This window comes from Sceloporus undulatus, chromosome 1, assembly GCF_019175285.1.
Source record: "Sceloporus undulatus isolate JIND9_A2432 ecotype Alabama chromosome 1, SceUnd_v1.1, whole genome shotgun sequence".
Lineage (NCBI taxonomy): Eukaryota > Metazoa > Chordata > Lepidosauria > Squamata > Phrynosomatidae > Sceloporus > Sceloporus undulatus.
The window spans coordinates 252,829,685-252,855,189 of NC_056522.1; the positions used below are offsets into that span (position 1 = coordinate 252,829,685).

Sequence of the window (25,505 nt, forward strand, 5' to 3'; positions counted from 1 at the left end):
GGTCGCTAAAATGAGTACCCAGACTGTTGGGGGCAAATTAGCTTACTTGCTAATTAGCTTACTTGCTGTTCACCGCTATGATCTTTGGAATAGCGGGATATAAATAAAACAAATTATTATTATCATCATCATCATCATCATCATCATCATCATCATCATCATCATCTCATTTCCCTCCAGCCTGGGACTGAAGATAGTTTACAAAATTTAAAACAGCTAAAAAAATTTACGTAATAGAAAAGTTAGCAATATAATTAAATTAGCAATAAAATTAAAGCAAGTTAAAAAATCTATTTAAAAGAATAACAAATACAATCAGAATAGCACTGAAGAAATCCTTTCCTCCCAAGCAGTCAGCCCTCAAAGGCCTACTGAAACAGTGTAACCTCCCTGCGAAGGGGGTTCCAAGGCCTGGGAGCAGTCGCTGAGAGGATCCTCTCTTGTTTTACCACCAGACATACCTGTGTGGGTGGTAGGACAGAGAGAAGGGGCTCCCTAGAAGTATCTTGTCAACAAAATAATATAAAGAGAACAAAGGAAGCTATAGCAGGCATAGTAGCTCTCTTCTGATGGCTCCAGGCAGCCACCACTATATTTTCTTCCAATGCCCTGGAGCAACAAAGCATCACTCCAGTTAGAATGGCTGCCACTGGTTGCTCACCAAATCGTCAGAAAAAAAGGGGACTTCAAATAATAGTGCCAGTCATTTGCATTACGAGAGTTAGCATCACCTGGTGCTGTAACTCATGGGGACCTCCCATATTGACCTTATCCTATACCACGCCATACATATTGTAGTCCTTAATAATGTTTTTTGTGCTAATGTTTTTGATAAATTGTAATTCCCTTATATCACTGACAGTAACGGTAATAGTTGTGACATAAACAACTAGCAAAATTATACCCTTAAATTACAGTATCATATACACAGCCTAAATGTATGTACATACACATAGTTTCACACGAGTAAGTAAAAATTTGATAAGATGTTTTAAAGGAAAATTTAAAGAGATTTTTTTAAAAAAAAGCCTGGGGCTTCTCCTTTCTTCTCCCACTGAGCCTCACCCCATTCACACCATCTCTTCAATGTTTTAAAGGGACATAGGCAAACACTACAGCCTATTTCTGCCAAAAGGCAGATGTTTGGGGAGCAGTAGTGTCACCCCCCTTATGGTGTCACCTGGTGTGATCTGCACTCCTTGCACCCTCCCCCCTTGTGACACCCTGGTGTCAGTAACATGACACTGATGCTGACACCAGCCTGCTCCACTTTTTGTCTGAGAGATGCTCGACTGTGGTGAAGGCTTCAGGAAAGCTGACCTACATTGATGTGGATGGGAGAATGGCTTTGAGTCTAATGGGTATTATCTTATGTCCTATCCCTAGAACCTTTCCATGGCAAAAGCAGTTCCCAGAAGTTCCTAGAAGGATTCCACAGCTCTGCCATGGCAGGGCTGAATGGCCGCAGAAGATCGGGTGCGAGAGCTGTGGTGGATTAACATGGGGCTCTCTGCATTTTGCTGTGGTGGGGCTGAGATCAAGTGATCAGAGGGCTTTTGAGGGGTAGTCACTGGGCGAAAGCTATTTCAGGAATGGATTAGGAGGCAGATGCTTGGTTGAACATGCCTCTCAGTCCCTAGCAAAACTCAGCAGCAGGATCCTGGCTGTGAAAGTCTTTTGTACCAGGCTTTCTCTATCCTACATGCCCTCAAATTGGGAATCGGGCACAGAAGCTGGCATTGTGCAAAACCTAACTTTGGATTTTTTTTTTTTAAAAAATGAATTTCTTTATTATTGTGGCTTTTGAGAAAATGTGTCCCAAAGTTTTAGAAGTCCAGAAGGGACCAGATACATGTTGTAGCCAGAAAGTAAAATGTTGTTTCCCTGCCCAAGTTCTTGGCTGCACATTTAGCTGTTTGCTGAACTGTGGAGCATGACCACACTTGGTCTTTCCTTGACCACTACCTTTTCACCTTTAAGAAATGTAGATATTCAAAGCAGAATAAGCTACTTTCTAATTGTATGATGTTGGTCTTGGGAGCAGAAGTAGAAATTTTAATTTCAATGTTTTGTCTATTTTTACCAGCATTGTTGTTGTTTTCATTTTATTCTATTCCCTTTATATTCTAACTTTTTCCTAATACTGGGACTCAAGGCACCTTACAGTAATTACAACCAGTACAGATTTTAAAACAACTAAACAATCTGTAGTTAAACTAGTTAAAATTTAGTTGAAAGACAGAATATAAAACAGAACAGCATACATAGCTTTTCTCAGGCAGTTTGTAAAGGCTTGATGGGACCAGAAAGTTTTCGCTTGCTGGTGGAAGGAAAGGAAGGATGGAGCTGTTGTAATCTCCCTAGGGAGGGAGTTCCTAAGTCTGGGGGCAACCAGCAAGAAGGCCCTTCCCCTTCTACCTTTGTCCCAGTTGAGAGAAGAGTAAGAAGTAGTAACAGGACTGTGAGGGTTCTTTAGTTTTTGTTTCTTAAAAAAAGTTAAGATAATGTTTTTGGCCTCTTTGTTCAGAGGTTTGCAAACAGAATTGATGTTTTTCTCTGAGAGGCATGTTCTCCACAGCCCAGTGCAGTTTTGTTCTCCACTTGGGTGCTTCAAGCTGTTGCTTATAGAAGGGGAAAAGGCTGTGGGCTAACGTCGGTGCTGGTTTCCCCCTTCCCCGCCAAGGTAAACAACTTGGGTGTTTCTGGGCTCTGAACTAGCAGTTGCATTTCAGAGACTGATCTTGCAAATTCTACTTTCATCACAGAGCCAACAAAACAGATCCTCAAGCAACTGAACAACAAAGGTGAATGAATTTGTCCTTTCACTCCCTCTCCTCCAGCATAGGAGGAACAAACTCCATGCTGGTCATGTTGGCTTGGGGATTCTGGGACTTGCACTCTAAAATTGTAATTTTCCCAAGTTTTGGAGCACCTCTGAGATTATGACACATTTTGTATACTAAGCAAGGCAGTTGAAGAATAAGTTAGGAGATTTCACTAAGGCCTTGTATGAGAAGGGGAGTACCCCCTACTTTGAATTTTGGGCCCACTTACTTGTGACATGGTCGCCTCAATAGGTTTCTGGAGTGCCAATGTAGCCCTCAATGCAAAAAACTCCTCACTTCTCTTTTGCACAATCACTCCTTTATCAGTGGCCTTCCATTGACATAAAGCTGACCCACAATCTTCTCAAAAGGGAACCAGAGCCATTGGAAATAACTAGCATGGCATCAGTGATTTTTTTTTCCAGGATTGCTTGGGGTAAATAGGGCATAACTTAAAGGGAGCCTGGGAACAGAGACCACCCCGTAGCACACATGGAGGAATAATAATAATAATAATAAATAAAAATTTTATTTATATCCCGCCCTTCCCAAGATCAGGGCGGCTTACAACAAGGTTAAAAACAATGGTGCCATAACAATATACAAATACAACTACAGGCAACCATACAAACAATACAAAAAACAAAACAAAAAACTATCAATAAAAACCAACAGGATTAAAACCCCTTAGCCCAACCTCTTGGCCACGGAAGAGGAGGGAGGCCCACAGGATTTTTTAGTCGGGGAATGCCTGTTGGAACAGGAAGGTTTTTAAGTCCTTCCTGAATTGGGCCAGGGTAGTAGTCGAGCGGAGCTCAGTGGGCAGCGTATTCCAAAGGGCTGGGGCAACCGTGGAGAATGTCCTCCGCGTAGTGGAGGCTAACCTAGCCCCAGGCACCTTCAGTAATTGCTGCCCAGACGTTCTGAGGGTGCGAGGCGGTATGTACGGGGAGAGGCGGTCCTTTAGGTATCCTGGGCCCAAGCAAGGAACTGCAATCTAACATTTTACTTAATTGATCCCTTCATTGTTTTTCTTTTCTTCTTTTTCATGTGCAGCAAATCTGGCAATAGGACTAAAGGTAAGATCCAGAAATTTTGGAAAGAAAAGTCATGGAGGGAAACAAATAGCCTTCCATGTAAGAAGGGAAAAAGTGATGGGTAACTTGCAGTGAGTCCTTTATAAAATGCCTTCTTCCACATCCCCAATCCTTCCCTACCTGGACAATTGTAGCTCCCAAAATAGTGCGAAGGAAGTTCCCCACAGCTCTAAGGTATGTGCTGCTTTTGCTTTTGAGCTGATAGCAAAGATAGGTGAGCCAGTGAGGGGTGAGGGGGAAAGTCTCTCTGTCCCTTCCCCATATTCCAGGGCCTTTCTAAAGGGAGCCCTTCCTTGCCCCCACTTCAAATAGCATGCAGATAGCGATGGAGCCCTTTTGGAGTTTGGGGAACCCACACAGCCCCTTGACAACCAGGAAGAGGAGGATCTGCAGACCCTTCCCCAGGAATTTGCAGAAGAATTGGCAGAAAGTGATGGCAGTGAGAAGGAGATGGGGCCAGAGGAAGAAGAAGAGGAGGAAGAGGAAGAAGAGGATGAGAGGCTGGTAGGAACGGAGCAAGTGGCAGACTTTGCAAGCTCCTTGATGGCAGTCCTCCACTGCTGGCACTATCGGGCCAACGCTTTGCTTTTCTCCTGGGGCAGCACGGTGAGGTGCCTGTTCAGTCTCCCTGCCACATCTCCTTTCTGCATGGCTTGGTGCATGGCTCCTGGCTTCCTTCTGTTCCTTTTCAGCTGTTTTCTCTCCATTCTTCCTCTTCGTTGGACATGGACCAGGCCCTGCAGCTGGGCCCTGGCATGTGTATGTCTAAAAGGAAACATTCATGCACACCCCTGCTGTTTAACCTCTTAAGTGGTTCTACTGATTGACTTGGTGCTTTATGCATTCCCACATGGGCTAACAACATTTGTAGCTTGATAACCAAGGACACTCACTGGATTGTAACCATCTCTGTCTCCATAAGAAGTGACTGTTTTCATCAAATCCTTTGCCTTTTGTCAGGAAAATTCTCCACATTAGTAGTTCGGCAATGAGATAAAGCTAATATGAAGCAGTATCTTTGGGTTTTCTGGGCTATGTGGCTGCATTCTGGAAGAATTTATTTCTGATGTTTCACCTGCATCTGTGGCTGGAAGATGTCAGCCACAGATGCAGGCGAAACATCAGGAATAAATTCTTCCAGAACATGGCCCCATAGCCCAGAAAACCCAAGAAAACTATGGACACCATCCATGAAAGCCTTTGACCTCATAGAGAAGCAGTATACTTGGCAAGTTGTGTTGCTTCTGCTGTGGGACCCTCCCTAGATTTAGCACTACATTGCATGCCTTCCGGATGCAAGAAGTTTTTAACTAGGCTATTTAGCTGTCTGGACCACAGTATTGTAGCATATCTAGAGAATTAGATGAGTAAAGCCTCTTTTTTCACAAGAACTGAAACTTGTCTTAAATGAGGAGCCTATTGGAAGGCCATTCTGTACCAGGGAGCTCTTGAAACAAAGCCACCAATACTTGGGTTTGCTTAGTATTTATGTGGGAAAAGGTGATTTAAGTTGCTGTATCAAGTAGCTAGAATATTGGGCCTGTGCAAAATCCTTTGATATACATGAATGCATGCAAGTGGCTGGAAGCAACATGCAATCTTTCTGCCTTGTATCTATAAAATTGGCACATTAATGGTTATAAGCTAAATTGACTTTAGAATGTTAAATGACAACAATGAAGTATGTTTGGCTGTTCTTCTCTTGTCAGGTTGGGCAAATAAATGTTTTCTTCACAAAAATGTAATTGATCTAACAAGATTGTCTCTGTTTGATTTAGAGCAAAAACCACAAGGCACAGGAAGGGTCCAAGCAATGCCAATCTCCAGCCAGAGGTGAGAAAAACAGAGTCATGGAGACTGTCTCATCTGTACCAAAGGTGAGTGTGTGGTTGGCTGCCAGGTAAATTGTTTCCTGTGCTAATAAGGAAAATTATGTTCTTGCATGTGCCTTTTAAAACAGGGAGCTTTGTTGTCCCTTTTGCGCTTTAAAAGCCCAGAGTTATTTCATGTTTTAAAAGCCCATGGCTGGGCCATTTCTATTACCTAGTTCAAAAGTTCTCATACTGGATACAAGATTGAACCAAGATATTGTGTTGCCTGACGCAAAGAACAAATTGGCTCCAATATTATTCCATGTACAGAAACGACTTGGACTAGTAAATGCATTTTGCTTTGCAGCTGGGGATCAAATTCCCCCCAGTTCAGGTTTGGGCAATCAGGACAGGTTGTGTGGCACACAGAGCTCTGGAACAGCCAGGAGATGATTCACTGCTGCATCCTAGGATCTGCCATCTGAGGGGTGATTCACACATTTTGTCTCATGGTTGGGCTGGCCCTGACTGTATATTTACAGAAGGCTAGGGGTGGAAATTGGCTTGCCCTTTAAACATTATTGGGCTGCAAGTCCCAGCAGCACTAGCAGCATGGTCTGTTGGGAAGAATTCTGGGAACTGCAGTTCAGCAGCATCTGAAGTATTGCAGGATTCCCACCCCTACAATCACCAAACCACATCAGCCCCAAAGGATACCAGGTGCAAAAAGATTCATGTTTATATCTTTTATTGAACCAACTTAGGGGAAGGTACATTTCCTGGTACAAAAGTCTGAATATAAAAGTAATACTTACATTAACCCCTAGAGCTGGGATGGCTTTAAGTAGTAATAGTTGACTGGGCTTCAATATTCAACTATATCATCTGCAAAATGGCTTGTTTTGGCTTCTGTGATATTAAGATCAGCAAAGGATTCCCTCTCTCCTCACCTGCTCTTCTCTTTTGGTTGGTTCCCCAGGCTCAATCAGCCATGGAGCTCAATAGGATGATGGAGGTTTCTTCCCACAAGGAGCATCCTGAAGAAAGCCATTCAGACCCAGAGCCAGTGGGGACTCTGGAGCCTGTCCTAGAACGTCAGCATGAGAATCAGGGTCAGAGTTTGGATCATCTGGAGCCAACAGGACACATAGAAGAGATGAAGCCACTTAGCAGTGAGGAGGAAGAAGAGGACGAGGAAGAAGAGGAAGAGGATGGCCGTGCTGCCCAGTCCAGGAGCATTCTCCCTTTCTCTGTGCTGGATCAGGCGAGCATAATTGCAGAACGCTTTGCCAGCAGCCTCTCCCGGCGCAGCAGCTTGGCTCTTGAGGAAGGGAAGGGCTACCTGACCCCAAAGCTGACCAGCCGGAGCAACAGTGTCTTGAGCCTGGAAGGTAGTGAAAAGGCCACTTGCCGCAACAATAGCAGCAACTGTGCCGCTGCCACTGATTCTCAGGGCTACCTCCCACTGCAAGAGCCCTCAGTGGAGTTCAGCAATGCCTGCAGTGGGGCAGCCTCACCAGGGCTCATTGAGCCTGACCGGGGCTCCTCATGCAGACGGAAGGAGTTCATGCTGTCCCAGCAAGACCGGCAGCTGCTGGACAAGATCAAGAGCTACTATGATTATGCTGAACATCAGGACGCTGGCTTCAGTGTCAGGCGGAGAGAGAGCCTCTCTTACATTCCCAAAGGGCTGGTGAGGAATTCTGTCTTCCGGATCAACAGCCTCCCGCAGCCGGAGCCTGAACAGGAGGTGCTGAAGAGGAAGCAACCAGGCCCCTTGGGCAGCAGCAGTGGGGCTGGCCGGACAGCAGCCTGGGTGTTGTCGAATAGGCCAGCTGTTGGATCACATGCCCCCCACTCTGAAATGAGACATGATGAAAGGTCTGCACCCATCACAGAAGCAGAGTTCAGGCCGCCTGCTGAGATGATCAAAGTCTGGGAAGCAATGGAGAAGCCAAGGAGAGAGGAGCACTGGACTAGGAGGGGAGAGGATGTCACCAGGCTGGGCAAGGCAAATGGGCAGGTGACTGGCGGCACCTCTGTACGGCACACGGAGCCTTGTTTGCGAGGCAGGCTCAGGAGGCAGGAGAACGGCTTGGACCTTCATGAGCCCCTACTGATCCTGGAGGATGAGGATTTGGGGGCCATAACAGAGGAGTCAGCTGTGCCGTCCCCTGAGAGCAAGTCACCTGTGGAGCAGGCCTTGCCCTCTCGCTTGCCCTGGAAACTTATGCAAGAGCTAGAGGGTTGTGAGCAAGATCGGGGTCTCTCTCGGTTGCATCCCCGTATCATGCAGCTGGCCCATCTGACAGAGGCAGAGCTGGCAGAGAAGGTAAAGAACAAGGTGTACCAGCTTGCCCGCCAGTACAGCCTTCGCATCAAGGGCCACAAGCCCACAGTGCACAGGCGGCTTGCGGAAATGGAGGAGGAGATGAAAAGCAATGCCTTGGCAGATCAGCAGGAGGCAGATAAGAAAGCAAAGGGTATGTATTGCCCAAAGGACAGTGTGCTGTCACAGGCAGTCCAGCATTGTTCCTATTATATATGAGTTATGGCAATACCTAGGACCCAAAATTGATTACAGTACTTGCTATGAGAACAGAGAAAGGAGGGGACCTCTTATTTGTTTATGATTTATATTTTAGATCAGTGACTTGTCCCATTATTATTGTCATTAAAAGCTAACAACCTGTGAGAGAAAGAAAGTGAAAGAAAGATAAAATGTCAAAATATAAACAGTTCTAAAAGATAATATGTAAATGTTTCAAAGAGCCATACTAAAAAAACAATACTGAAAGGTGTTTATACAAATAATGGTAAGTTACTTTTGCTGCAAGGTATTTATAGTCTGAGGCTGAACTCTTGATGGTTACATCCCAGTCTTCCAAAATTAGCTTTTAGAGCTGACCCTGCAATAATCTTATTAGGAGTATTTGTTTATGGACTTCTTTGTATCCCACCTTTTGGCTCTTAAAGGAGCCCCAAGGCAGTTTACAAAATTAAACCCATCCAATACAAAACTTATTTTAAGTAAATATTAACATAATTTAAATTAATTTAAGAGAATATTAAAACAGGATCTTGAACAAACCCAGATAGCAGGCAAGAATTAACAAGCCAAAGAGAATAAGGAAGCTTTAGCAAATCAACTAAATGTGGCATCAGCAGTGAAGGAGTCAGCCAGACCGCTCTCTCTCACTTCCTTGTGTGTATGTGTGAGAGTGTGTGTGAGAGAGATTCTACTATACCTATGCTGGGATGGTCATACAGTGCAAACCTCCTAACAATGAATGCATTGGGAGAGCAGATTCACTGGAAGAAGAGAGTCCTTTAAGTAGCCTGGTCTCAACAATTTAGAACAAGTCTGGCAACTGGTGGAGGGTTGAGGGCTACCTTTCCCTCCTAGATACCTTGGATGATTGCCAATACATTTTTAAAAAATTGCCCCCCAGCTACTCCTCAACACCTCCCATTTTATAATGTTTTTGTCTGTGCCTGGGCTATCTTAAGCCCAGGAAAGGACTTTTTTTCCAACAGGAATGTGACCCAGAAGTTGCCTTCTTGGTCACATTCTGTTTAAAAAAAAATAGCTGGGCAGCCCCAAAACATGACAGTATTGCCACCACACCCTTAGAGGGCATGAGTAAGGATCTCTTTTTTTAATGAAATAATCTGGGTTAGGAAGGTGATTTAGAGTTTTGTAAACTATAACCAGCACCTTGGATTAAGCCTGCCCCTCACAATCTGTTCCTATTGAAGAGAACACTGTCACTTTAATTCAGCCTCTATGCTACCTTTTCTTCATCTGAAGTCTTTTAATTTTGTCACTTACATACAGTGTTTTTCACTTCTTCCTATGCTTCTCACTTTTCTTAATGGCTTCTCTCTGCCTTTCTTCCTGAGTTGATAGCTGAAGAGACGAGGAAAGTAAGTGTTCGTTTCATGCAGAATCTCTACTCAAGACACAGGCTGGAGGCAAGGAGAACTTTCCCCACTTTCAGAGGTGTTGCTCAGAGGCCCCTGCCTTTCTTTCCTTGGAGAAGTGTGGAGGGTGACCTCTACTATCCATGCAGTGTTTGCTTTTAAGGTTTTTCCTTATCTCATTTTGCTGGCCAGGATGGTGAGTGGGTAAAACTCCCCCACTTTCCTCTTCAGGAACCAGCTTTCCTTCCTCAGTGGTGGCCACTTGCCAGTTGAAGATACCTTTTGGTGAGTCTGGTAAGATGGCAGTGGAGAATTCAACAGAGTATGTTCAACAGTTGATCTTGCCAGTGTCTCCCAGCTTTCCTTTGCATATCTGACAGTTGGATAACTCTTTTTCCTCAAAGGCATTTTCCCCCTATCTCCTTCTGGTCAGCTGCCTCTCACCATGTGGTGATCAACAGGTTTTCAGTCTGACCTGTCCTTGATGGCCTTGCAGATCTCCTATGCCCCATCCAGATATTTCTGAGGTAGAATTAGCAGAGATCCCAGAGGTGTGAAGGAGGGATGGGATCTTTCGGTTTGGATATACTTGAATGGTGATGGTTTCCCTGAGGAGAACACTTTCCCTGGGGATAGTTTGATTGACTCCTAACCAAATGTTACCAACACTGCCACTTGGGACTCAGTAGGTTGAGCAGCCTTTGACAGAGGGACTTGTACCTGCAAGGTTTGAGTTAACTGGACAAAACCAAAACAAAACCAAAAGATTTTAGGTGCTGAATTTGACGACTGGGAATGACTCTTCCCTACTGCAAAGTGGTGGCCCAGCAGGTCACCCTCTCTCTTTCCTGCACAGAGCCTGGAAGAGTTACTACTTTGGACCCCAACTCCCAGAACCCTCTTGCTAACATAGCCAGTGGTTATGCTGTTTGAAGTATACAGTCAGCCCTCCCCTTATGCAGGGGATCTGTTCCGGACCACCACCACCACCCCCCGCGTAAGGGAAAAACCGTGTATGCTCATGCCCCATGCTCACGTAGTGGGCCATGTCATGGATGCACACACCATTCATTTAATTATCCTGCAGCTTCAACTTCAGCTGAAAGTTGCGTAAGAGAAGCCCGCGTATGGTGTAGGCCTACTGTACTGGAGATTGCGATGTAGAGAAGCAACTTTCCTGTGCTCTGTTCATGCCCTTGTGCTGCCTCACTCATTCCTTGCTGTTTTTTCTCCTAGGCAAACAGAGGCCAGTCTTGACCCTCAATTATGAACAAGTTTTGCTGCAGGAGGCCAGTCCACTGAGCCTACTCTCTTCCGCTTCACCACATGAGAACAAATCGCCAAAGCGCTTCTCTTACAGCCCCTGCTCCAGCAGCCCCCATCTCACTTCCCCCACCAGCACCCTCTCACGCAGCCCCCTCAGCCCCACTGTGGCTGAGAAGTTCCACTGGCCTGATGTGCGGGAGCTGAGGTCCAAGTATTCCTGTCAGGCTGGGTCAGAGAAGAGTAGGCCCCTGCCTGTCAACAGGAGCCGCTCAGCACCTGAGAAAATGATGGATACTGACAGGGTGCAGGGGAATCACCAGTGCTCAAAGAAGAACATGAAAACAAGTATGAAATCTCAGCAAGGGGTGATACAGAGCAACAGAAGGGAAGCTTCACATCATTCCATCCCCAAGGATCAGGCCCTTGATGCTCAGAAGGAATTTTGTGTCACAGCTGAGGCCTCTCTGGAGAACAGCCAGCGGGTGATTGTCATGGAGAAGTTGCCAGATGTGACTGTTGAACCAGATGAGAGCTATGTGCAGATTCGTTCCCCTACTTCTCGGGAGAAGATCTCACTCAAGGCTGTGGTGGAGCGATGCAAGGCCTACCAGGACTCAGAGGAATACCTCAGGCGGGAGGAGGATGCTCAAGAAGTGGCCCCTAGAAAAGCACTTCAGCAGGTCTGGTGGGACAAAACAGACAACAGCCAGCAAAGCCTGGTAAAGAACCTGAGGGAGAAATTCCAGACCCTTAATTCCAGCAGTTGAGCACCTACATTTCTTGGTTTCACACCTCTAAAGTTCTTCTCCTAACTAGGGAGATTTTGGAATAAGCCCACGAAGAAGACCCTCTCATTTCTCTTCTGCTTCTTGGGAAGGACAAAGATATATCCTTTCTGAAGTTTGCCACTTGGATTCCTGTTCATTCATTGTACTCCATCATATGTGGACAGTTCCCTAGATACTGGGTCCTTTTTAAAAGAGCTCTCTGCTGGTTTTGAATTCTGAGCAGAGCTCTCCTTAAGCATTGCAGTGACCTGGACATAGTCCTTGCCAGACCTTGTTGGGCAGCCTATCTCCTAGAAGCATTGGGAAGCTTCCAATTAAAGCAGACAGGGCATAAATCAACCACTAGTAGGGCCTGCTGTGGAATGATGTATTCTTCTCTTTGGGGTCAGGTGTGTTTAGGAAGTTCTAATTTTGCAAAGCCAGTACAGAAATGAATGAATGAGCCTTCTATTTCTCAGTTGCATAGGAGAATAAGTTATTGCTCCTAGATCCTTCACTTTTTTTTAAGAATGTAATTTTATTCTGGTTGGGAGATTTGGTTGGTTCCACATCTCCCCATTTGAGAACATAGAATCTAATAATACTGGTTGTTTATGCCATTCAGTCTGTATGCACTGTGCAATAACCACTTTTGACCAGAGACTATGGCATTGGCTTCTTCACTTGGGGACTGGGATCACATTGGAAAAGATTGAATTCCTTGGATTTTGCAGTGACTTTCATGGTACAATTTTGCAAGTCTACATGGGTAAGATTGATGAGGATTAGTCACAGGTCTCTCCAAGGTCATGACCACTAGCATGAACAAACACTGTTGTGGAGCGAATCCACTATGGTGCTAGCATTTTCCAAGTCCCATAACATGACACTTGGAGGACTTACACATCCCTAATCCAGCTTCCTAGAATAATAAATACCTTAGGTAGAGCATTTCTATGGGGTAGGAGATGGAGAACACAGAGGAATCATTTTCCTTTTAATTCTTGATGGATTCATGCTAGTAGGGCAAAAAGTAATAGCACTCATTCCCATTTTCTGTTGTGAAATTTTAAAAAATGTTTTCCCTCTCCTGGATATTCAATGGGAGGGGAACATCACCAAATTCTGGTGCTGGCATCCTCCCCACAGGCTGATTGTATGTTGGGTGAACAGGAAGGCTTGGAATCCTGCAATAGCCTCTCCTAGAATGCCTCTCTTTTGCCCCATTTGACCTCACACTGCTGGTGCATTAGTTGCAGACTCTTCCATAGGAAGGACACTTGGGAAACCAGTTTTTGTTCTCCCAGTGCAAACTTTTCTATTTGCTATCTCAGAACATCTCACAAGTCCTACGGTCCCGTAGACGGGGTTCTGGGTATCATAAGACGTCAAGAGTTAAGACCTTTGTAAGATCAACACTTTCAAAAGTGGGACTTTTGGCCAAAGGGAGTATACAGTCCCAGCAACCATTTGGGGAGATGTGACAGCTGGTTAGTCTTCCTATAATACTATGTGTTCATGAAACAGATGGTGCCACCAAAGGTGGGGATGAATTTAAAGTGTAGGTAATCCCCAAAATGGGATGCTGCTGCTGCATCCGTAGTACAATGGTGTCAGGAAGGTGGGTGCCGGGTTGAACATTCTCCCAAGAGCATGGTTTTTGCAAGGTAATTTTTATGTTGCATTGTCCTAATAACAGTACCCTTGTAGTGCTGTTTTCTGTGCACTTAAACCACTCCACATGTGGTCACATAAATCCATGCCACAACTCTAAAAGGTATGTAGTATTGTCTCTATATTTCAGAAGTGGTGGCTTAGGGAAGGGCTTGTGGTAAAATTAAGAGTTGAGCTGAGACTTGAAGCAGGACTTTGCCAATGATAACATAGTTGCAGAAATTACACACACACACACACACACAAATCGAGGAGGCTAGAAAGGTTTATTTCTTCATTTATTTAAAAAATGTAATTAAATTGCTTCTGAAGCACATTCTGAAGCTTTAGCTCTTTTTTTCTGGACAGTGGAAGCACATTGGAGCAGGTGGAACTTGGTGCCTAGCCGTTAAAAAGAGTATTAACCCCAATCCCTTGAACCTATAGAAGAGATCCTGGGCTCCTGCAGCTGTTCTCCTCATCTCCAAGAAACAGCTCTCGCTGTTCTGAAGCAAACATGTTCTGGCCCTAGTTTGATGTGAAACTCCCTTCTAACACACCCTGACCTCTGCATCAGTGGGGCCATCGAAAGCTAAGCCTGATGAGAGAGCAGCTGGACAGAGGTGAAGTCACTTTCCAGATCAAGCCTTCTAAGAAGGAAGAGCTGGGCCAAGCCAGGCATGGTGAGGCTGCAAGTCACCAGAGAGCAAATGGTTCCTATTAAGTTACAGTAATGTTCCTGGTCTGTAATGGGCAGGAGCACAACACAGTGAGACTTAGTGGCACATAGGCAACTGTACTCAAAATCCTGCCAAGCTGAGACCAACTCTCTGATGGGTCTGATGGCAGCAGAGCCTGTGAAGGGTCACTTCCAATTAACACAGAGGCAGTTCAATGTTCACACAGCAGGAATTGTCTTAAAAGAGCGTTTTAGCCTAGCTTTGTGTTTTTAGTTTATGGAAATGAGTGTTTCACTGTACAGTAAACTCAACAGTGACTGGTGAAAGTAACTTCTAAGAAAAGAAGTGATGGCTGAGCTTCTATCCATAACTCCTGTGAAATGAAGTTGTAAATCATTTTGTAGAAGTGCAGCTGGGTAGCCTGTTCAGTCAAGGCTTCTCTTCCTGGTGGCATTTCCAAGAGAATCAACTTAGTCCATCCCAATTTTAATGTGCTTTATTATTTTACATTAAAATAAAATCCTAAAGCTGTATACTTCCTTGTACTCCTTGCCTACTGCCGTTCCTAAACTGTGAGGGTAGTTCAAATTAGTCTTTTTAAAAATATTCACTTAAATCAGAACATCACTTTCTTTGTTTTAATTGGGTTGTACTACCTAATTAGCATTCCCTTCTCTATTAAGTAAATGTTGAAAAAACGGGGAGTTACTACTGATTTTAACAATGACGAGATTACAGGGTTAAAAGTGTCACAAATACATGGGATTTCTAAGTCTATGCAACACCAGTGCTCTGGCAAATTGTCCAGGACTATTCAAATCTATGTTCTGACCACATGCTGTCTCACCTGTCTATTGTTTGACCCGTTGCAGTTACATAAAAAGTATTTTATTTATCTATTTCATTTCTATTTGTGGGTTGACTGAGGACATTTATGACACCCCCTTCTCTTTCCATAGTGTTTTTACATGTGACATTCAAGATATTTATTAAGTGATGCTGAATTCAGTAATGTTCTTTCCTTTCTTACTTTTGATAATTCTTCATTTATTTCCTTTTGTCCAGTTTTGGGAATTGGGGGTTGTGGAGCAGTCTGCTAGACAGAAGTAACAAAAGATAGTTTGATGGATGCCTACATGTGTATCCTGTCCTTGAAAAACAGAAATGAATGAACCGGCTGCAGGGAGGGGATTATTTATGGCAGTGATGGCTTAAGATGGCACTAGAAAGGAGAAGTGCTGGCAGTTAAGCCATTGGAATGCATCACTGTATCAGCACTGTTCAGTGGTGTTAATACTATCCATCACCCCTTCCCAAAAACAGGATTAATTATACTGGCGTTTCCATATACTGGTTATTTTTAAAGGAGGCATTGAAAAAAATCTGTTCTGCCCATCACAGTGGCAAGACAGCCCATGTAGACTACCCATTACAGCCCAGGAGATCTGGAAAAAGTGTAGCCATTTGAGACTTTGTCAAAAGCAACACCTGGAAACCAACTAAGCCTCAGCTCTTGGTACCATGTTCACGTCAATCTGCATTAAGCAAAACAAAAAAAGAACCCTCTTCTTTTCCACAGCTGCTGGTGGGTGTGGGGCAAAGGCCCTCAGAATCAAGAGTGTCTCTTGCAGAAAGAGATGGTTTATAGTTTCCTTTAGAATGAAGAGAGTCCAAACTGTTCTGTGCATGGTGTATGTTGAGCTCACCCATTCTTGAAGTGATTACTATGGGATGCCCCTAGGTTAAGGCACTTTCAGTATGATCTATGGCATCTACAAATAAAACAAGATTGACTGATTCTTAGGAAGAACAATGAACCCTAGGGGCTAGATGCTCAAAAGACCACTGAATGAACAGTGTCTGGTATTCAAAGAACCCTGACAGGTCCCCAGACAGTATTACCATCTCTGCAAAAAGATTGTTGCAGAAAAAGACAGTCTTCAGGCTCCTCCTAATGGCCAAGGCTATTAGCTTCCCAGGAATATGTTCCAAAAAGGTAATTCAGCTGAGCTGCTATTTGCCCTTTGCACACGATTCTAGCCTTGGAAAAATGGCATGTGAACTTCAGAAAGTCAAGGTTGGATGTATAGTACCTGCATATATTTTAAACAGCCATTCACACACACATCACAGGCAGAGGTCTCTGTAAAAGTGAGCTGCTGGGACTAGCACTGTGCATTTGTTGTGACCAAGAAAGCCACTCTGAAGAAGTGTAAAGCAGTGCAGTGAATTACCAAAGGCCATGCTCAGTCACCACACATTCTCAGTGGGAACAATGGAGGAGCCATTTGCTTCTGGCGAGCTGAGCCAACACAGATGTTTTTAAAAGCTTGGTGGAAGGCTTTCCGATTCAGGCTAGTCACAAAGTGTACCCCAGCATACATAAGGGGGATTAATAAAGCTTCATGAAGTAACACGGGGCACGCTCCAGTGTAAATTGAGTACAACCACATCCCATGGACATCGGTAGAGTGGTTTGCAATGTGAGGTGCTAGTAACTTGAACTGGGTTGTGCTCATAATGTTGAAAGTGAGTATGGTTGCTCTTTCTCCCCCCGTGTATGTGTTTCTGACATATTTCCATCCTAACCCTTGAGTGCAAAACTCTGAACGTGGGTGTTTCCTCTGGCTGCAATCCTAATCCAATATAATATAAAATGGATTTTGTCACCATTCTAGTGGATGCTAGGAAACAGAGTTCTGTGCTTTGTGACTTAGTGCTGTGCCTATGTGTATACTACAGCTCCTTAAAGAGAGGAGCTGCTGGCCTCCTGAAAAAAGATTTCCAGCCTTCCACTATGAAAGCTAAAACAAGTCAGAAACTGACTCTGTGTGCTGGCCATATTCTCAGAGGGGGCACCTTTTCATTTATGCCTTGGAGAGAGAGGTGACTGAAGTTACATAGAGTTCTGTTCCAACAAAAGGGGAGGAAAGTCAAAGGGAGCCTTGGCTTTTGGTAAGGCTCTGGAGCCAGAGCATTTTCAAACTCTGTAGAGATGGAAACTGCTCCAAAGCCACACACTGAGCTTTCACAGTTTTCATAAAGTGCCTTTTGGATTACCTAGGTCCCTGTTCTATTCCTTTTCTCCATGCAAAGTTCCTGAAATTCACATAGCATCTTTCCCCTGAAGCAGTCCTTTTCTGGAGAGGTGAATACTTGGGTCTGCAAAGCATCACACACAAGCTCAACCCTTGCTGAGCTCTGTCTTGGCAGGGAGTCACCCAAAGATACACATCTCACAGTTCTGCTTTGGAGAACATTGGTTGTCTTGGAGCAAAGATGTTGCTTTCCTACTTGAAATAATGGCTTGATGCCCTTTTTGGGAAGTTATGGGGGTTGTGTGGGAAGCAAGGCTGTGTTTGGGGAGATGAGTATGATGTTACTGGCACCAGGAGTGCCCAGGGACACTCACACATGCAGTTTTTCATTATGCACATTAGAGCATAGGCATCTGACTGCAGCAATCCACCTGTTTGGCTATTTCTTTTTGGGAAAGAAGCTGAATCTCTTCTCTTTTTCTTTCTTGGTCAGGCTCACATCCATGGTAGTGATGGAAGGCAGAGGCAGGCTTTGAGCCTTGGTTTTAATGCTTTGGGATTCAATTATTGCTGTGCTGAAGCCCTGAAGCCAGGTGTGCATCTCATCCTATTACAACAAGGGACAAAGTAGTAACAGATTTTACATTTCAGTGGTAAAACATTGTCAGAAAATACAAATATCACCCCAAAACATCAAGAATACACTTCAGAGTAAAAAAACCCCTTAAATTTGTACTTGCCATAGTGTTTTAAAAACTATTCTCAACAATATTTTAGTTTCAAAACACTGCCAGATATACTGACCCACAGGGGGCAGGAACAAGTGGAAATATGGAAGATGAAACTTTAAAAGCGAACAATTCAAAACGGATGAAGAAGCCAAGAAATGTAGCTTCCAAAAAGATTATTAACTCTTAAGATTTAAACTGAAATTCTATACACAACTACCTGGGTGTGAGCCCTACTGAACCCTTTCTTCTGAGTAAGCTTTCTTCTCAGAGGATATGTAGAGAATCACACTATTGGTCTATTTATAGATAGCTGCATATTCACCGCACTCATGGACCTTCCATATAGACAGTCTTTGCTGGCCAACCCAACATTTAAAATGGTTCTTTAAAGAGCAAAGATATAGCCGTGTTAGTCTGTATGTGTAGAGATCTTGTAGCACCTTTGAGACCAAGACCCAGTACATACCTTCCATGTTGTCCGGGCTGGTGGTGGCGTTTTTTCCTCCGCAGGGAAGCCGCAGCTGTCAAACCATGTGGCTTACCTGCGGAGGAAAAAGAACCTGCAAAAAGCTGGCACTGGCAATGTGCGGACGCCGCACAGCGCTTACATAACAATGGTTGCACCCGCGTATACAGGGCACCGCCATTGTTATGGAGCTATGCCATACTAGGGTTAGGGAACATGCAGTTGCTACGTGGCCCCTTAACCGTAGTAGGGCATCAACACGTGCATTAGCGCCGTCTGTACCACGCCTAACTGAAAGAAAGACATTGGCAGCATGCGCTTTTGTAGACTTCAGCCTACGAAACGAGGAAGTAGACTGAAGTCTATGAACGCTCATGCTGCCAATGTCTTTCTTTCAGTTAGTCTCAAAGGTGCTACAAGATCTCTCCACATACTCTTTAAAAAGTGTACTTTGTTTTTTTTCCCCTCAGAAAAAGATCTACACATATTTCAGTTTCTTCCTATTCAGACAAGTTGGTGTGACCCTAAGTGGAGCTGATAGCTCATTAGCACAACAGCCTGGCCAGATCAAGTCTAATGGACACTTTGAACAGCAGAATAGCATGGCCTGTAATAGTACTATTTATTTTAATAGCTTTGCAAGTCATCTCATGGCTTCTTCTTTAACAGAAGCAGTTAGCATAGGATTCATGACAATGCTTACCTCATCTTTTCCGTGGAAGAGCCATTCACTCCCATTGCTCAGTCTGCAAAGTCAGAATTTGAAGATATTACATGATATGCCCTTTTTTGTTTGTGAAGTTGAGTTGCATACAGGATTCTGGGTTTCATAATGCCTTTGTAATGACCACACTTGGAATACTTGTCCAATTCTCAGTGTTATGCCCCCACCCCAAGAAATTGTAGAGCCAGGGAAGGTGTGGAAAAGAGCAGAAGGGGCTGGAGCACTCTCCTGATGAGAGAACGTTAGACATCAGTTTTTAGAATAGAAAAAATGCAAGAAAGATGGGACCAATGGGCATAGAATTTCAGGATCAAAAACAAGCCTCTGGACAAACTTATTGGAAGACAACAACGGAAGAGGGCTTTTGCAATCATATCCTGTTTGTGGGCTTTCCATAGGTTTTTGGCTAGTCACTGGTGGAAACAGGTTTCTTGGCTAGACAGGACTGGCCTTTGGTCTTCTCTACAAGAGCTCTTACATTTAAGTAATTGTATGCTTTAAGATAGGACTCTCCACCTCAAAGCTCACAAACATTAAAAGGTATCTCCTCAGACAGCCTCTTTGTTGTTTACAAGATTGTTCATCTATACCCAGAAAGCACCCCTTGTACTAAGAATCTATAGTGACCTTTTGGGGGGACATGCAGAAACAAACCAAAGGTAAGGATGCTCTTAGAGGCAGTTTGCTTGCCTTTACCTCAGCTTGAAAACATGTTTTTTCTTCTTGTAATCAGCAGCTACTTCACAGAAGGCATTCTTCAGCCGAAAAGGCTCCTCTCCATGGTAAGGCACACCCAGGGCCAGGCTCTTGGCATCCTTATAGAATGTCAGCTCACTGTTCCTGAGCACACAGTATAATGTATTCCAGGACCTAACAAGAAGGAAGAAACATGTCTTAATAATGGGGACACAACCAAACTGCCAGGTTCTTTTAATGCACACTTATAAGGAATCCAGCTCCATTACATATGATAGGAATTATGAACATACTGTATATGCCTGGGATTGGACTTGCATGTCTTCCAACTGAATGATACAGCTCAAAAAGAAAATTGCAGAGCATAAAAAGGTAAAAAAAAAAAAAGAGCAGCCAAAAAGATTAAGATGATATACAGATAAATCTATTTTATTTATTTTCAAGCTAACCTTCCTAATATGAAGAAGAATGTCTGATCATGGTATGTAACTAGAAACATGGACAGGAAATTCTTAAAAGGCAATTCTTTTGAAAAAAAACCCTGATCAGACTAATATTTTAGCATTAAGAAAATATAATGCTATTAAATGGTCTTATCTAAAGAGAGAATAAGAACCACAATGGAGAAAATTATAATCACAGGACAGCAACAGCAATGACAGCAATAATAATTAAAAAACAGTTCCCCTATAACAAATATCTCTGAAATTATTTTAATGGATTCTTGGTCCCCAAACAGAATGGGGGAAAATTTTGCAGAAAAAAACCATCAATAATCTAATTTCTTAAAAAGGATTTTTATTCAGGAGAAGTGGATAGGAGAACAAAACAGCATCGCAGGTAAAGAGATCTGCTGAATGCTTCAGCTTGACTATCAGAACTATGTGTATTCTACAGAGCAGCTGATTTTGAGTTGCTTGATCACTATGAATGCGTGATCAAGGACAAATGAACCATTATGGTCCTTATGATGAATGACTGGGTATGCATCTTCTGAAAGCCAGGATACTGCCTTCAGTAGACAACGGTTTTAGAGCTTGGGAAAGGTGACACTCTCCAGCAAAGGATAAGGAGCACATAGTAAACAGGTTGGGGGCAATTTAGTTTTCTGTATGCCAATTGTGGGCTTGCTAGTTGTGGCGATGAAGCTGCAGAACTGGCCATCTGGGAATCTGAGGCAAGGCTGGCAGATTTTTCTGACTGCTGGAGAATTCTCAGTCTCCCTTCAGTGTCTTCTTCTTGTATATTTATAAATAAAAAGGAAAGTACTAAATATTCTGTAAAGCCTCCTGTACTTTCTCATTCAAAGGCAGTGCCCATGTTTTTCACGAGGCCTCGGGAAGTTAAGATTGAGTGCCTAAGGAAAACCACTTTTTTTACTGAGGGCATGCAGAAAAAAAAACATTTACTGAAGGCAGTGGGAGGGCATTTATTTCTATAGAGGAAATAAGGGAACATAAACTAGACCAATAGCTCTATTTTTAACATTCTATAATTGTGGGAATTAAAACACATTTTGATATTCAAAAAGGTGAGCAGAAAATAGACACTGTATCTAACATTAATGAAAAGGATTATTTATCCAAGGTAGAAAAGAAATAATGTCCTTTGTTTTATCTGATAGGGAAAGAATTGCAAAATACTGTAAGTCTGGTCAGAGGAAGGACACAGACAGAGTCAATGATGTCATGAACTGCTCTTGTCTGCCAAACTTGTTTCACAATATGTATGTAAGGTGCTTCTGAATTCAATGTAAAGAGATGATGTACGACAGAGGAGGGAAACCTCTGGTTCAGGCCTAGTCCAGCCCAGAAAAGTTGCTGATCCAGCCAGAGACTCCCAGGAAAACTCCACCCTTGCTGCAAGTCCCATACCCTCCTGCCTAGAGGAGAGAGAATCAGCCCATTGTGATCAAAGTTAAAAATGGAAAGAGAAAGGACTCCCTTTCCTTCTGAAGTTGGCTGCTCTCAGATGGCATTTGCAGGCACCAACGGAACCCCTACCTTAAAACTAGGAGGTGCCAGCCACAACTTAGAGCACTATACTGTTCCTCCTCCTCCTTCATGCAGGGGAGACAAAGTCCTGTGGATCCTGGGCAGAACATGGGTGGACAAAAAAACTCCACCCAGTGTTCTGCACAGATTGCTGATGATATTATCTGGCCTGCAGGCAGGATGGAGAAATTCAGCACACCATGTCTTATATCCAATAATATGTAACTGTTTCCTCTGAAGAAATGTCAATGCTGCAACTATCTGATACAGCAATACAATCTGTCAATCAATTCCCACTGCCATCTGTTTGAATCTAAAGCTCCAGATGCTTTGTAAGTGGTTTATAAACACTGTGGGTCATACTTTGCTCCCTGAACTTAAGGACATGCCCCTAAATCAGGGCTAATCATTTCTTGTCTTTGTGGTAGACAGCCGTGACCTCATTGCTACTAGGCCTTCTGACTAAGACCAAGCGTGCATGACCCCAGGTGCCCCAGTAAGCTTCTTCAGTGTTAACTTGCTGTGATGCCACAATTCACAAGGTCACCGTGAGAAAAATCTCACAAGCATCTTGCTCCTTTTAAAATGTTTCTAATGCAGGCAGACTGCTGATAAAAAGCTCTCATGATTCAGGAAAGGTGACTGCCTATATTCCCATGCAGTGTTTCATCCCCACTTTTGGCAAAGTCAAACATTCAAAAAGTATCTCACTTCTTCAAGGACAATGATGTTGGTACCACCACTCACAGAATCACTATCTGTTTTCATTTATGGTGAACTTGCTGGACCCCAGTGGAAGATACCATTGGTCTGCATCTGACTATAGGCCACAGCTAGATGCTTCTCCAACCCCCCTCCACTTTCCTCTGTCCGGAGAATGGGTGTTCAGGGGGACTATCAGAGCAAAACTGTAAGTCATGACTAAGTGAGTGAGAAGCGTTCCATCTGTAGAACTGTTACATTACTACACTGCACAACATTGGGTCCTTGGAATAGTCTGAGAGGAAGCTGTTGCCCTTTTCACTGTGTTGTTTTCAATGTGTTTTGCTAAAGGACAACTGAGAAGCCACACCAGGAAATAACTGCACCTGTTGGAAGCCCTCTTGTTGGGCGCCTCTAGGTCATGCTTCCGCCCCAGATAACCCTCAAGTTGTACACTGTGCGATCTATCCAGCTGTGCAGGAAGAGTTGCTGTCTCATCTATCTCGCTCACAGGGGTCTGGTCAACTTTGAAGAGGGATTCCTTTGTGGAGATTTCTTCACTGTCCACTTTGATCTCTGTCTCAGGTAGTTTTTCTTCAGGAAGCTCTTCTGGAACCATTTCATGACCCCGCTTCTCATTTTCTTGCACCTGCTGCAAACATTCAAGAGTTTTAATTAAAAGCAGAAGCAATTAGCATGAGATTAGTGGCATCTGTTCCACTCCACTAAAGGGAATGGGACTCCTCATTATGCATAATAGGGGTAGGCAATTGCTCCAGGGCAGTGGCCATTTTTTGTCCACACAACCCCTGGCAGACTGCACTATGCTGTAGAATGAATTTCAGTTACGAAGAGAGAAGCACATTTTTTAATCCCGTGGTCGGCAATATATGAGGTACATAAAGTAGTGAAACACACTTCTGGTTTCTACAGGGTTGTTTATACGAAGAGAAGTAAGCAGTCCAGAATTCTATCAGCTCATGACTGATTCAAATTCAGTTGGCAACATAATGGGAGCCCTGGCATTCATTTGGTATAATTTGGATAACATCAGAAGCAGTGAGATGTGTGTATGTATGGAAGGAAGCAATGCATGCAGCTCCCCACCCCATGGATATTAACTCTCTGAGAAACTGGGCAAGTGCCGATGTGGGGATAAGGTCCAGAAATTGGAAGTGCACTACCTGTGCAGAATGCAGTAGGTAGAACGCTTGAGGGAGCTAAATGTGGAGATCACACAACTCTTCTGTCCCAGTGACACTGCCTCCCATGTTGTAGAGCAATGATTCCCAAACTCTGGTCCTTCAGATGTTTTGGACTTGATCTCCCAGACGCCTCAGCCATCTTAATCAATTGTCTGCAGTTCTGGGAGCTGAAGTCCAAAATAACTGGAAGACCAGAGTCTGGGAATCACTATGTAGTGAATCCATTCCAGGCATTAGCAGGATTTAAATGAGCTATCCACAGGGCTGAATTTTAAAGAGTTCCTCTAAAGCTCACAAGAAAGCCTGGAGTGGATTCACCACCCCAGTGACAGGGGAGCCACCAGCCTCTACTGTTGCCTTTTATATTCTGGGACCAATTTCCCAAATCAGGGCTGAGTACTTTTCTCCCATGAGAGCCCTGTTCCTTTTAAAGGACTCTGTCACAAGCTGCATGTGGGCAATGCCAGGTCACTGCATTCTTTTTTTTTTTCTTCCATTAAAAATTGTCTATTATTTTAAAAGCTTATATCCTGCCCATTTTCCTGAAAGAAAATGCAAAGTACCAATCAAGCTGAATGGACAATATTAAAAACAGTCTTGAGAAACAACAAGTTTTTTAAAAAAAATATCAGTTAAATTATAAAGGCTAAAAGCATGAACAAGTGCCTTCTTTAAAAGCTAAAATTTGAAAATACTATTCTACAATATAAAATGAAATTCTGTTAGCAGAGAACTCCCCAAGGTTCTAGTCCAGGCAACCTCTTTGGTCTGAAAAGGAAAGATCGTGCCTCCCACAACCTTTTGGGGGCTGCTCCCTCCTCTAACTGCCAAGGCTGATGGCTACATTCAGGGTTGGCTCCACAGCCCGGGAGAACATGGGGTTGTACAGGCCTACAGCCCTGGTGGTGCAGTGGTTAAATGCCAGTCCTGCAGCCCCAAGGTTGTGAGTTTGATCTCAGGGCTCCAAGACTGAATCAGCCTTCCATCCTTTTGTAGGGCAGTAAAATGAGTACCCAGCTTTATGGGGGCAATTAGCTTACACGTTGTAAACAGCTTAGAGACTACTTAATTCAGTATGAAGCTGTATAGAAATGTACATGCTGTTGCTATTGCTACAGTTAACAAATCCTCTGACAGTGAAGCTCCTTTTTCAAAGTTATTACACTTGCCTAGTCCCCTTTTTCATCTTCATTATCTTTTTAGCTGTATGTTTTTAACAGCATCAACACTGAGAAGATGGCAAAGGGAGGCTGCAGAAGCCCAGATTTTTCATGTCAGCTTGCAGCAGTATGTCTGCGATAAATCACGTAATAAAAGCTTGATCTGGGAAGGACCTAACGTCTTTGTGCATGCCTGTCTACAGAAGGCAAAGTAAACAGCAGCTGCAGTTTACTTTACCGCTGACTCTTCTACCGCTTCGCTATAGGTTACAGATCTGCAACTCTAGGTTACAGATTCATAAATGCAGTGCAGGATGCAAGCCAGTGATCTGTACGTTTGGCCACCCAAACTGGAATCATAACAAGAATGGAGCTTGATGAAAGTAAAACTCATTCCTCGATGCATTTGGAAGAAGCTTTCAAGTGGTTTCTAGAAGGTTCAAAATGTTTGTTGTTGTTTTTAATTATGTAAGGCTTATCTTACAAAGTTGCTTTATTTGACATATGTATATTGTTAATTTTGAATATGTTGAAACATGTTGAACTGCTACTTTTTTGTGATATAGGAACCTAAATACTGTACTCTGAAGGCACCAAATCTTGTCTGATCTTGGAAGCATAGCAGGATCAGGCCTGGTTAGTGCTTGAACAGAGGACTGCCAAGGGACACCAGGTGCTGTAAACTATATTCAGAGGAAGGCAATGGCAAACTGCTTCTGAATATTCCTTGCTTAAAAAAAAATCCCAATGAAACTAAAGGGGTCGC

At 43.6% G+C, this 25,505-nt stretch overlaps 2 protein-coding genes across 11 annotated transcripts in view; one reads left to right on the top strand and one right to left on the bottom strand.

Annotated features, from left to right (window-relative positions):
- PLEKHG3 (pleckstrin homology and RhoGEF domain containing G3) overlaps window positions 1-14,556 on the top strand; it is a 64,565-nt gene extending 50,009 nt beyond the window's left edge. For 2 of the 6 annotated variants that reach the window (XM_042441043.1, XM_042441017.1), the window contains exons 13-19: window positions 1,387-1,476; window positions 2,766-2,804; window positions 3,882-3,904; window positions 4,235-4,528; window positions 5,701-5,799; window positions 6,713-8,216; window positions 10,894-14,556. In XM_042441043.1, the coding sequence (XP_042296977.1) occupies window positions 1,387-1,476; window positions 2,766-2,804; window positions 3,882-3,904; window positions 4,235-4,528; window positions 5,701-5,799; window positions 6,713-8,216; window positions 10,894-11,690 (2,846 nt within the window). In that variant the 3' untranslated portion in view covers window positions 11,691-14,556. The remainder of the gene's footprint in view (window positions 1-1,386; window positions 1,477-2,765; window positions 2,805-3,881; window positions 3,905-4,234; window positions 4,529-5,700; window positions 5,800-6,712; window positions 8,217-10,893) is intronic. The other 4 variants (XM_042441026.1, XM_042441052.1, XM_042441034.1 and 1 more) reach the window with 4 other exon arrangements.
- SPTB (spectrin beta, erythrocytic) overlaps window positions 13,626-25,505 on the bottom strand; it is a 180,160-nt gene continuing 168,280 nt past the window's right edge. For 4 of the 5 annotated variants that reach the window (XM_042440977.1, XM_042440992.1, XM_042440985.1 and 1 more), the window contains 4 exons: window positions 22,761-23,026; window positions 19,679-19,852; window positions 18,962-19,004; window positions 13,626-17,668 (listed from right to left, as the gene is read on the bottom strand). In XM_042440977.1, the coding sequence (XP_042296911.1) occupies window positions 17,501-17,668; window positions 18,962-19,004; window positions 19,679-19,852; window positions 22,761-23,026 (651 nt within the window). In that variant the 3' untranslated portion in view covers window positions 13,626-17,500. The remainder of the gene's footprint in view (window positions 17,669-18,961; window positions 19,005-19,678; window positions 19,853-22,760; window positions 23,027-25,505) is intronic. The other variant, XM_042440999.1, reaches the window with a different exon arrangement.